Genomic DNA, 12658 nt, shown 5'->3' with positions numbered 1-12658 from the left:
CACCATCAAAAAGGCTCAGATCATAGAAGTTATTTTACAACTTTTCATTTTTATAAACTGTACACATGCTGTTCGGGAATGGAGTGAAGTTTCTACATCTGGAGAGAATGGCTTTTTTTTTTTTTTTCTCCTCACAGGTAGCTGTGCTCTAAAGTATACTTAGTATTTTTTAGGGAAATATGTTTGTTTCTGGCTTTCTAATTTCTAACAAAATTACCTGAAACCAGATGTACGAATAAGAACTCTGTTAACCTTAAACATTTTCCATCCAGAATCTGGAAGACAAGCTGATTCTTACTGATTTATGCATCATATCCTGTAACATGGTGTAGCTAACTACCCAGTTTCTCAGAGTCAATTGTGTATCACAAATAAAATCCACCACTGCCTGAGCTATGTCTCTTGTTCTAGGATTTCCCTGGGGGTAAGTCCAAATCCCATGTACTGTAGATCTCCCTTAGTGAGATAATTATTGTCCTGCCAGGTTGCTGTAAGCAACACATCTGATCAAAAGCAAGGAAAAGGAGTGTAATTGCCAGATGAATTGTTGGAAGACCAGTTTACTAGCAGTATACATTTTGAAATTGTGTGGAACCATATGCATTTTGAAATATGTCTTGAACTTGCTTTTTTTGGCTTAATGGAATATTTTGGATGGGACCTGGTGCTCAATGGATATGAAAGGCCACAGTCAAGACAGGAGCCCGAGACAAAGAACCAGACGCCTGCTGCCAGTTGTACTAGAAAACCAGGTAAAAGACTTGGAAGAAGAAAAGGCTACAGATCCACCTGCAGGCAGGGTAAATATTTTAGGTAGATTTTTGTCCTTTGTTTTAAAGATGTATAGTTTGGTTCCTTGTGTTTCTCTAATTTCAGAAAACCACCTGTGATAGCAAATGGGGCTTATAATGCCTTCCAGTATTCTGTAGCTTTCAGTAGTTTGTCTTTTTTGTGACAGAGCAGATTGAAATATGTGTGTGTTCATATCCATATTTTGTTCAGCCATCATATTTTCTTGGATCAGAAGGCTCTGAAGTGCTAGTGGTGTTTGCATATACATTATGTTTACAAATGGCCTGTGTCTTTGAAGCATTCTTCTGTAAAGACTATTCATAGGTGTGAAGACAATGTATTTCTGAGTCAAGGTTTGTCTGTTGTTGCTTTCCTCCCCCAAGACTTGCTAGAGTAGCCTTTGCACTTGCTTTATCCCCTGGGGTTCCATGGTAATCTGGCAGCTGGATTCGTGTCTCTTTTTATTCGTGTTTCTGATAGCTGTTCTTCAGTGCTAGCATCTTCAAAAACGTGTGTTTTTTCTATAGCGTGAAAAACATGAACCCATTGGGGATTACACGTGTATGAGATGAAATTCTGCACTGAAGCCCAACAGGCTTTCTTCCTTAGGTGGTAGAATGGTTACGTAGCAGAAGTTTTCTGCAGTGCATAGCCATCAGTTGCCAATGTCTTGAACATCTGAGATGGAAATGAAGATAAAACAATTCTGGTCTTAGTATTGTGCAGTTTTAATGGAAAGTGCCTTTTGTGATGGGTTGCAGGGCTAGAAATTAATTCGAGAAAGTTACTACTGTGCTTTACCTTTTTCCCACTGAGATTTACATTCTTTTTTCCTTTTTTTTTTTTTTTTACTTTGTTTCAATAATCTGAAAATGTTCTAATCATCAAATTTTGCTCCTTTACTCTGGAAAACACCACTGCGGCAGTTTAGTCCTTTTATTGTCAAATATAACTTATTTTGTAAGTCTATTTAAAAGGCATTGACAAAACACATGACTCTTTAATTTAGCAATGTTTGTTGGCAAGCGTGTGCTGCTGCTTAGGCTTCGTGTTTGTTGTTTGATGCCTCGGTCATGCTACAGAAAATGTTGCATCTGTTCAGTTCCGGTTGAGATTGTTCATTTCCTTCTATTCAGATGCTGACATTTCAAGTCTTAACATATTGTTTGCTTTGTTGTTTTTTCATTCACAGACCTGTTAATAACTGGAAGGCAGGCAAGGTTTCCTGAGAAGAGTTGTGCAGTGAAACAAAGTACTGTTATTTCTGAGGGTGTGGAAAGTATTTTTGACCTATTAGACTATTATGTGCCTAATGCTGAGGAAATAATAGTATTAATGTGCCCAAACTTGTTGTATTGGTGATACAGAGAATATTAGAATTTGCATCCAAGACAGACATGAGTTTTCTGATAGGTGAACAGAAAGACAATCTTCTGACAGTGTTACTTCATACTGTTGTCTATTTCTGTGTTCCCCAGTAAAATGTACACCATTTTCTGAAGTAACCAAGCATTTATCAATCAGCCTTTTGGCTGACCTGGCCAAAAGGGCTTGTTCTGTTTTACCAGCTTTTCGAGTTTCATCTCTTCTTTATTATTGCTTTATTTGTCAGTGTAGCCAGGATCCTTGATTTCTGGATAGTTGGAGCAGTGTTTGGAGTGTGAAAGGAAAGCTTGATTTCTAATAATTTAAAGCAGACTGCTCAGTCTCTAGGCAGGTCAGAGATGGACTGTATTAGTCTGTCCTCCCCTGTCAAGGAAAAGGAAGGAGGTAACAGGGTCATCCAGCCAGAAGGCTTGATTATTGATGATTTAAGGTGCTGTAATATTCATATTCCCTACCTTAGTAACACCTTTTGAAGGAAGTTGTGGTCAGCAGAGAGAAAAATGACATAAATGTGTCATGTCTAGCTTCATACTATATGGATTTCTTCAATCTGTGAGTCAAATATACAAAGAAACACCAATGGCTAAAAATATTTGCCTACTACTTTCTCCTCTGAGACTATGCCCTTAGAGTGTGCAAATAAGAAGGAAGACACACTCACAGTACAATAATTATAAATTTTTTTAACAAGTTGTAAGTGCAAACTAGAATATAAAAATCGAAACTACTAACTGACGTGCACAGAATATTTTTTTCTGGATGATCTTGTGCTATTTTTAATAGTGGTTTGAAAAAGGAAGGCTTTAAAAATTGTACATGTTTGAAAGAAGTAATCTGTTATGCAATAACAATTGTACTAAACAGAAGAAGAGCAGCTGTTACTGGAAGTTACAGTTAATTGTTGTATTTTCCAGCACAAGGTTGTTTGGCGGGAACAGTGGGGAAAAAAATGCAAGCAACTGCCAAAAAACAAGCATGTGAGGTGAAACTTGAATTTGCTCTCATGAGAACTTTAAGGTTCATGAGTAACTGAGAAAAGCATGCTGTATTTAAATCTCTGGAGGTGTATTGTACTATACAGAGACAGAGCCCAGCACACACTGTTGGCAGGAGAAAGAAAGGAGAACAGAAAATCAGAAAGACTGGTGGGAAGGTAAGGGTCATCAGGATGGATGGAGGATAAAGTACCTGCTGCCACTTCAAATGTTTTTTTTCTTTTGTGGCTTCCTGAGTATATTTGAAGCTCCTAACATTTCCCTCTCCCCTTGTCCCCACAGAACAGGTTTTCATGTGCTTTTTAAATGAAATGAGCAAAGTGTGTCCCTGTTACAAGTCTATAGAGTAGAAGATAGACAAATTAGCTTGGGGCATTTTGTAAGAACTGTAGGCTGAATCTGATGTGATATATGCTTGCCTCAAAAGCAATCTCTGAAGAGGGACTTATGCAAAATATCCCACCTAGGTTCTGGCTATTGTTAGACCAGTGGGAAAGCTGTGGCAGAAAGCATCCCTAGGCAGGCTGCAGACAGGAACAGGAGAAGGTCCAGAGGCAAGGGGCCTGGCCCTCTTGTTGCACGGGTGCCTCCTGGCCCAGCAGTGGCCATTATTCATATATGAGCATTTCTCTGTTTTGGCACTGCTTCTGACCCACAAAATCTGCCACAGGGTCTGCGCTCTGGGAATACAGCTTGTTAGTCAATGTGTTCTTCCAGCACAAGGCTATAAAACATTGTAGGTCATAATAGGCAGCTATTTATTTCTTAATATATCCTTAGGTGCCAGAGGGGAGATTTTTTTATAAAAATAAAAATAGTGCTGGAATGCATTTATTAGGGATTGACTGTATTTATTTTGAACCACAACACATTCATGCAGATCCACAGTCAAAACTACAACAAAGTACAGTTTCCACTAGTCTGAGCTCGATTCTCTGAGCACTTATCCTTGCCTGTATTGCCTCCTGTTATGAATAATTCCACTGGCTTCTATGAAAGAACACGCAGTAGCCAACCTTTAACCCAGTACTATTTGCAGGATGACTCTCCAAATTACTTCAGTACTAAGTTTAGCTCTAAAGAACAAACACATTGCCCAAAAAAAGAAAAAGAACAAACACAGACTGAAAGTTGAGCAATGCTCTGAAAATGAATTTTTTTCAATATTAAAATGATCAAGCCTGATTATTATTCATTAACCAGAATGTCTTACAGCTGAAAAAACTGTTTCTTGTCACCAGCTGTATCATTAATTCAACACAAGTGCAACCACTGAATATCAGTTGATATTAGAAAATTGCATAGTTTATGCAAATTAAAAATACTTTTTTGTTTTGCACAAAACAGATCATGATGTCTGTGTAAGCTTACAACATGAGATGATTATTATTGTTCCCATTATATTATGGAGATACTGGTCATGGTTCTGTAGTTAAGACCCAACTGAGTTTTGTCCCTAAAACAGGAATTCATTCTTATACTTATAAATGTAAATTATGTAAAATCTGAGACAGGTCTATAACACCTTGCTTCTGAATGAAATTATGGCTTTTGTGAAGTTGGTATGAATTGTGGTATTAGTACCATGTGTCTTCAAAGAATTTACAAATATATTCAATGATTAATTACAGTTTAAAAATAAGTTCTTTAAGCAAGCACAGAACTGACGACAACTCGAGAGCGTATTTTAGATATTGCTATGCTATTGTGCTAGTGTCACTGCTTATGATTTGCATTTTGATAACTTCAGACAAGTAAATATCACTTATACAGAAATTCAGTGCATAGGAATGGCATAAGTAGGCAAAACAAGATTTCATGTTGATTTACAGGCAGAACCTGTTGTGATCAGAAGGATTTTGAAAAAATGTACAACTTTATGTACAGTGGAAGAGTAAGTGCCTTTCAGACCTGAGGGCAGCCCTCTGACTGTTCCTACCTATGTAATCCCTCTCCAGACACAGATGGTCGGCAGCCACCTAGGAGTGCTCCTGCCAGGTATCACCAAGGGGCGAGAGACGGTGCTCATTGCAAGGGGGAGCAAAAGGAGGCTCAGTCTGCAACCGCTTTTATACACCATCTTGTTTTACGTAGCACAATTTATCGATACACAGGACAGATGAACTAGCTTGTCTGTGCTGCCAGTATAAGGTCTACAGTTAGGAATAATTATCACATTGTACTCCTGATTCTCCTGTATCTGCCTCTGCTCAGATTGAGGACTGATTCTGTAAACCCTCGCTTCTTGTTATTGTGGCACTCCAGATAATGGTACAGTGCAGTCAAATGTGGATGGGTAAATCAGTTTTTAACGCAGAGAAATGCTGAATCAAATGAGCATTTTGCACAGGGTTGATATGGTCTCTGGGCAACCTGAGTTCATTACAGTTCTGTAAGTTTTCTTCAAAAACATAATTAAAAATGGAATTATGCTCCCTCGAGTATACAGCATCATCTGACTTAGGGCTGCAGCAAGCAAAGCTTTGCTTGACCTGCTGATGCTATCCTTTTGCTGCCATGAATTTGGCATGGCATACCAGGGAGCGTGATAAAGACATACAGTAACACAGGCCTCATCTGCCCAAATGCCAAGGCAGATTCTGACCACAGTATTTCCCAAACCACTTGTGTGGATATGTCACCAAAGTGCACAGGCTACTACTGGCAACACAAAGGGTTCCTCCCTTCAAGAGTGAAATTGGAAAACAGTGTGGAATTCTAGGGAGCAGAGTTGTAGGAATCCAAAGGGAAGAGCACCCCAAAATGAGTACATTGAACTGGTACCCTGAAGTTTTGCCATGAAAATAGCTCAGGAGCGAGCATCACTGAATAGGATGTCTATTTATTCATGATCACCACCAACAACCATATATATGTATACATATTAGAAATGAACTTTGATTTAATTGGATACCTTCAATTCACAATGATTAAGCAGAAAAAATTTCATTTTTCAAGGCTGGTTATTTAGAAAGCGGTATATGTCCAACTGCTTTTCTTTAGTAATAGAGAACCCATGCTTCAGAACTCTGATGCAGAGCCGGCCTTCCTTGGGGAATTCAGATCTAGGACTAGGTCTGAGACCAGTATCTAATTTAATTACTGTTACCAAAATAAAAATTACTCCCACAAAGCGGATGAAATCCCCCCATGTAGATCAGCAGCAGAAGGCCTCTTTAAAGCTTTACGGTATAGATATAGGCCTTGTGCTGATGTCTGCACAGCATAAGCCTCTGTTGCTGGCCCATCTCCACAGGAATGAATTGTATCCAGAAAGCACAGCAGAAAAGGTTCAGAATAATATTCTAGGTTAGACTTTTAATATTGGGTAGCATAAAGGTCAAGTAAATAGTTTAAAAATAACTGAACATTATTACTATGAAGAACCTGTGTGGAAGTACAGCTTTGTCTTTTTAGTGTTGATCTTGTAACACATGGTTTTTACCTTTTGTGATCATATTCTGAGTTACTAAAGCTCATTGCTGATGAGTTGATTCCTTGCTGTTCAACTAGTAGTTCCATAAAAATTTAGTAAGTTATTTAAAACTACTTCATTTGACATTTGGCAATTTGGGTATTGTTTTCAATTTTCAGACAAGCCATTCTTAAATAATGGCTATAAGAAGTGAGTGATGCTTTTAGATGTTAATTCAGCACTGAACCAATTAACTACCTATGTATGCAGTTTTGTAACAATATCTCACCTATTTTCAGTTAATTAGGCAACATGATTAAGATCATACGTGTTGAATTAACAGGTCAGTGCATCATCTCACTACAATTTCATCTAGGAGACAACTTCATCTGAAAGCCATATGAAAAGAACAACAATTTATCCACCCCCAAGTTCCCAGTTTTCAATGTGATCAGCCCAATGTTTCATGGAAAGAGGTCAGTTTTGAACTTGTTTTCTATATAGATTTTTTCTGCTTTGAAATGTGAATTTCCAGTTGAGGCATACAGGTTTAATAAAACGGTCCAAACAATCATTTGCATAAAAACTGCACAACAGAATGAGAGAGAAAATTCTTCACTTCTTACTCCATATTGGTCAGTTCATATTTATCATACACATCATTTTCTTCTTCTGGCTGAGTATCCGAGTGATGAATTTCAATAAAAACAATATAGATCGTGGCTCCAAGTACACCTCCCAGCATAGGTGCAACTATAGGGATCCACCACCAATTATTTCCAGCCCTGTAAGACCAAAAAAAAACCAACAAAAAAACCCCAAACAACAAAACCCCCAAGAATTATCATTATTTATTACTGTAGTGAATACCCTACCTTATATTTGGCACTAAGCAAATGCAGTGGTGTGCCACACACTATACTGTAGACATTTCTATTTTGTCTCACATTTCTGTAAATGGATGACACCCCTGCCTGTCCTGCCCATGTTGTGATTGAAATGCTAAGTAACAACCATCAGACATGTTGGTCTACGTGCTGTACTTGCACCTCAGAAGATAAGGCCTCTTTACTGCATGTGTGCTTTGGGGGCAAGGGATAATTTCTCCCTTGTGGAAAATGGGCTTCATTGACTTACAATGAAATAAACAGAGACATATTTATTGCACAGCAGTTTTGACTGATGCTGTTGCCAGATGCTCATGAATAGGTTTTCAGGAGTGATTAATGCAAATATACGTTGCAAAAATGGGTTATCTCGTCTGCATGGAGATTTGCAGGTTCAGGCCTGCAATAGTATATACGGTGTTCCTCTTGACAAGTATAACAATTATACTTGATTTTGAGTATATGTGCCTTAAGGAATGTAATAAAACACAGTGACTGTAAAGTGGCTTATACTTGACCACTCGAGTGGTCAAGATTCAAATTTCATGATGTAGTGTCTTATCTCTGTGTTTAACATGTGGTGTCTTTCAGTAAGAGGTAAATAAGAGTTTAGAAGTTTTATACACCTAAAACTTAATCTTTTTTAGAATTGCTGTGTTCAGTGAGAAAGTCTGGCACATTGGCTCCGCTGAAATGTTTGCATTGTCTTTGCACAATTACTAGGATTTAATTTTAAATGTGTAGATTTATGAACACTTTTAAAGAAGCAAGTCCACCATTAAATGGTATAAAACAATAAATAACATCATCTTTGTGCAGGAGACCTGGGCTTGTAGAATTGCTCTCCCTTTCATGGAGGTCCACATTCAGCCAGTAAACTACTGAGTACTGGTTTTAGAGCACAGACTTTCTTAACGGTACTGGTGCATGAAGGTGTTTTGATTTGATAATGTGCTGTATTAATTGAATATGCGCGTCTGCAGTGAAAACCAAGCTACCTCAATTTCATGCGTATTGAAAATGGAGAAGTAACAATTTTTTTCTTCCAGAAATACAAAGGGACAAATTCATCTGTGAGAGGAACTTTACAGGAAGCTGCCAGGGGAATTTTTAAACTGTAAGGATAATTATTCAGCACTTAGTTGTATAGATTTTTGCAGAAGTGAACTTGTGGTTAAGTCACAACACGAGAATGGAACAGGGCTAATCTCACAGTGCCCTATTAATGATGATATTATCCCTTGTTCAGAAATGCCTTAGATGTGCATGTTTTGCCTTTGGAATTATTTATATTTTGCCCTGAGGATATAAAATAACTCCTGATACTGTTCTACTGAGTTTATAGATCTGTTTGTTCTTGAGTCATGAATGTCTGTTGAACTCCTGAATTTCTGGAACAAGCATGGACTAAGGTTTTATTGAATTAATCAGCACAACAAAATCTGTATCAAGTACTTGCATGTAGTCTTCTGTGTGTCTACGTGTGTACATTGGCATATAACGAAGGTGTTTCTTGGCAGGTTTCTCTCTCTGCTTGTTCCATCAACTGACATGTGCCTCATTGGCTCCTGCGTGACCTTCTCCAAATCATGGCCTGTATTTGCAGCAGCTGCTGTCAGCTGTGCTTTAGACACCCCTCTGCTAAGCTGATGGGCGTAAAGTCTTTATAGAGAGCGATGCCAAAGCTGAAATGCGATCAGGACACAGCTGACTTATGAGTTTCCATGATACTCAATCCTCCTTCATTGACACAGGAGCAAGAACTCTTTGTGCCGAGTACAGATAGCTACACTGAAGTAACCTTAGTTCCCCTATACCCTAGCTTACAGCTTTGCTGCCAAGTTAGCAGGAAAACATCCAGCTATGCCTTTGTCGTCATCAGGTGTTTTTGCTGTCGGGCAGAGCAGGAGGGAGCCAGTCGTGAAGGGGAGGAGGCAGCGTACAGGCCTGGCAAGTGGCACTTCGGTTAACTGCAAAAGTTTCCAGGAAACTGCAGTGTATAAGCTATACGGACCGGGAACTTCGGCCCATTTTAGACTTGCAAATACATTTCTCGCCTAGCCAACTGCTGCGGGAGGGTGAGATAACGCTGTTCGCTATAAGAAATACCGGGATAATTCAGGCATCGAGCAGCGTGGAAGGCGCCTGGCTACCGTTCTACGCTCGGGGAGGAATGCAGAACGTTTCGGAGGCCGCGTTGCCATCCAAACCCCTGTGCAGAGAAGAGGTGCGTCTCCCGGCTCTTCCCAAAACGCAGTTTGGTTCACTCCGGGCGACTGGTCCCCGGCGCCGTCGGCGGGGCCGGTGGCCACGAGGTGTCAGCGTTACCGCGCTGGCGGCGGCGGCGGCCGGGCCCTGCCCGCCGCGGCTCCTGCCCCGCAGCGCCGTCACGGAGCGAGGCGAATACCGCGCTGTCGCCGCGGCCGTTGCCAGTCAGACCCCGCCTCGGCAAAGGTGCGGAGGAGGGCGTAGTAAAGCAGGGGCGAAGCACTCTAGGCTAGCTTCAAGTGCTGGTGGGAAGTACTGTTCTGTAGAGCCGTTTCTCGCGCTCTCGCTGCCATTTCATGCTCCGTTATGCTTGTCAAGACCCGGAGTCTGGTATTTGTACTCAAAGCTCTGGCTGTTTCCTCGCTACGGACGGAAGAAACTTCACGACCCAAAACTTTTCCTAAGCTTGTTAGAATATTAAGCACGTGCTTAAGAAAGCCTCCTGGTTATCTCCATGGTTTTAGGACAAATCGTTAGAAACATCTAGGTCTCTAAAGTCAGCAGTTGTCTCCTAATGATGGGGACAGTCACCATCTGTGACACCTACTCCCAGCAGGTTGAGGAGCAGTTTGCAGGAGCAGGCCACAGTGCTGACTACATCTATTGTGTGCGAAATGGTGCTCTCTACAGGGTGCTGGACAGACATCCCCTTTTCAGCTGCAGTGGGTCAGAACAGCTTCTAATTGGAGCCTTTAACCAAAACAAATCCAGTTGCACTGGCTCGGGAAACCACACCATAGCCTGCGTCCCCTAGCTTGACTCTCAGGGAAACTGCTGCTTCGGGTGCCTTTGTGCAAAATGTAATAACAGCAACATTTAGAAAATCCCTGCTCAGCTGCCTCCCTATCCTCTGGACAACTCCATAGTCCAGCAGAAGAGCTCCCCTCCGGTCTACTTGCAGTTCCCTGCCTGAGAACATGATAAAACCAGAATTTACTGAACCTGCAAGCACAAAGAAGGGTATAGAGGGGGTTTTCCCCCTGTGAACCAATTATCTCAATGTTTAGAGCATTTGCTTGGGATCAGGGTGTAGAGAGTCTCATCCTTCTGTATCTGATCTATTCCAAAATGAGGCTTTCCTGGTGGTCCCTGGCTGTTCTGTAGGCAGCACTTGAACACTCACTGACCTGGACAGAGAATGACTCGGTTACCTTGTGAAATGCTTCCACCCTCACTCCAATGAATGTTCAATGCATCTTCAGTATTTCCTGTTGTTCGGTTTGTGCAGCACTCCCCTCGTGTTACTGTGGAGGTTTCATGCTTAGGTCCCGGTTCCTGGGCATGCCTTTCACTAGAGAGCTTAAGCACCTGCCTCAAGGTTGTGAATTCCAGTTAAGCTGAGAGATCCAAGGTTTAGCTGTCAACTGTTGCTGCATCACTTAAGTCTCTCACACACATGTAATGCCAGCAGAGCATCAGGCGGTTCAGGATCCCAGCTACAATTGTTCAGACTCCTCCCATGGCCTGTAATTGATTCAAAGTTTCCAGCCACCTAACAAAGCTCAAGTTCTTCCTAAATCCAACCTGGATCTGTGCTGTAACTAGATGAGAATATATTCCTGTTGTATCATTCCCTTGAAAACTTGGTTATAGCTGTAGCCTTATAACTGAAGGCAGGGAGGAAGACTTCTTCCTCAATTTATATGTCCATGAGACTGCTGTAACTTTATTCTGGCAATGACCAGAGATTTCGTATCTCATTTTTTATGTTCCCATTTTTAAATTTCTTAGTATGGTCTTTCAGTGGGGATGCATTCCCTCTCTGTATATAAATCCTAAAACTAAATTAGGGAAGAGCCCCTATTGGTACAGATGTAGAGTTTTCTTTTAATTTCTTAAATGTAAATAAGACCTTACTGTTGGAGAAGAGGGGAGTTCACAGGTATTCTGTGACTAGACTACAGCACCATCAGGCTTCCAAATGTTTTCAGCAACATAATAGCCAACTTCATAATATATTACACATTATAGCACATGACACTATAATTAACGTTATAGTCAACAACTACGTATAATTAAATAGGCATGAGAGGAGAAACCTAGGTGTGGGATGTCACTCTGTGTGCTGCTGTTTTTAGGGAAAAAAAAAAAAGTGCAGTCTAATGGTACAGTGGTAAGAGCTGCTGGAGAGGAAATGTTTGGAGGTAAATGGGCTAGATTGCCAACCTCCTGCCAGCGGCTCGCCAGAGCTGTGTTACATCCGAGCTTTGGATCTGGCCTACAGCATGACTGTGTGCCCATTTCTTCTATGCTGTGCCTAGCTTTTTTTGGTTTTTATCTTTACTAAGGCACATGATTTGTGTAGATGGAAGTCATACTAAATAAATACAGATTATTTGTACTTGGTGAAGTAGCTAAAATGAAATTTCTATTAAACAGAGCTCTCTAGTGGTCTGCAGTACTTCTGGGGATTCCTACTTGTAAATAACTGGAAAAACAAACTATACAAAAATAAACCAAAAGATCTACCTCCTGATGACAGATTACTCTTACTTAGATATCCCAGAGTGCCTCTTACACTGGATATGTGTAAGCTGTGGATTTGATGTGCAACTAATTAGCTGTGCATTTGGCCAGCCAAGAGCGTGTGTGTGCGTGCACACATGCATGCACAGGGATTTGAGAGTGTGCTCTGAAATGTGGGAAAACGAAGGGAGCTTGCTTTCATTCACTCCTTCGCTCCCAGGCAGGAAGTCAGGCTTTTAGATTGTTGTATATTTCTGCAATAACTCAGTAGTAATAATAGGCTAAATCAATCTGATATGTCTGTATTTTTTACAGCACCCAATAAATATTCCCACCTAACTCTCTCACGATTTCATTTTTTTTTCTGAAAGCTGCAGGACAAGAGAAGAAAGCACTCATATTTCCAGTGACCTCTAAGGAACTCTAATATTTTGGGAAGGGTCTGCCTG

General features: G+C 40.6%; 1 protein-coding gene across 3 annotated transcripts in view; it reads right to left on the bottom strand.

Moving 5' to 3' along the window:
• Positions 1-3999: 3999 nt before the first annotated feature.
• The window catches only part of AQP9 (aquaporin 9), a 30178-nt gene continuing 21519 nt past the window's right edge, over positions 4000-12658 (bottom strand). For all 3 annotated transcript variants that reach the window (XM_052807290.1, XM_052807291.1, XM_052807292.1), the window contains one exon: positions 4000-7373. In XM_052807290.1, the coding sequence (XP_052663250.1) occupies positions 7211-7373 (163 nt within the window). In that variant the 3' untranslated portion in view covers positions 4000-7210. The remainder of the gene's footprint in view (positions 7374-12658) is intronic.

The sequence above is a fragment of the Harpia harpyja genome, chromosome 14, assembly GCF_026419915.1.
Source record: "Harpia harpyja isolate bHarHar1 chromosome 14, bHarHar1 primary haplotype, whole genome shotgun sequence".
Classification (NCBI taxonomy): domain Eukaryota; kingdom Metazoa; phylum Chordata; class Aves; order Accipitriformes; family Accipitridae; genus Harpia; species Harpia harpyja.
Note: the sequence above shows the minus strand (reverse complement) of the source record. Positions and strands in the feature narration are given on the sequence as shown.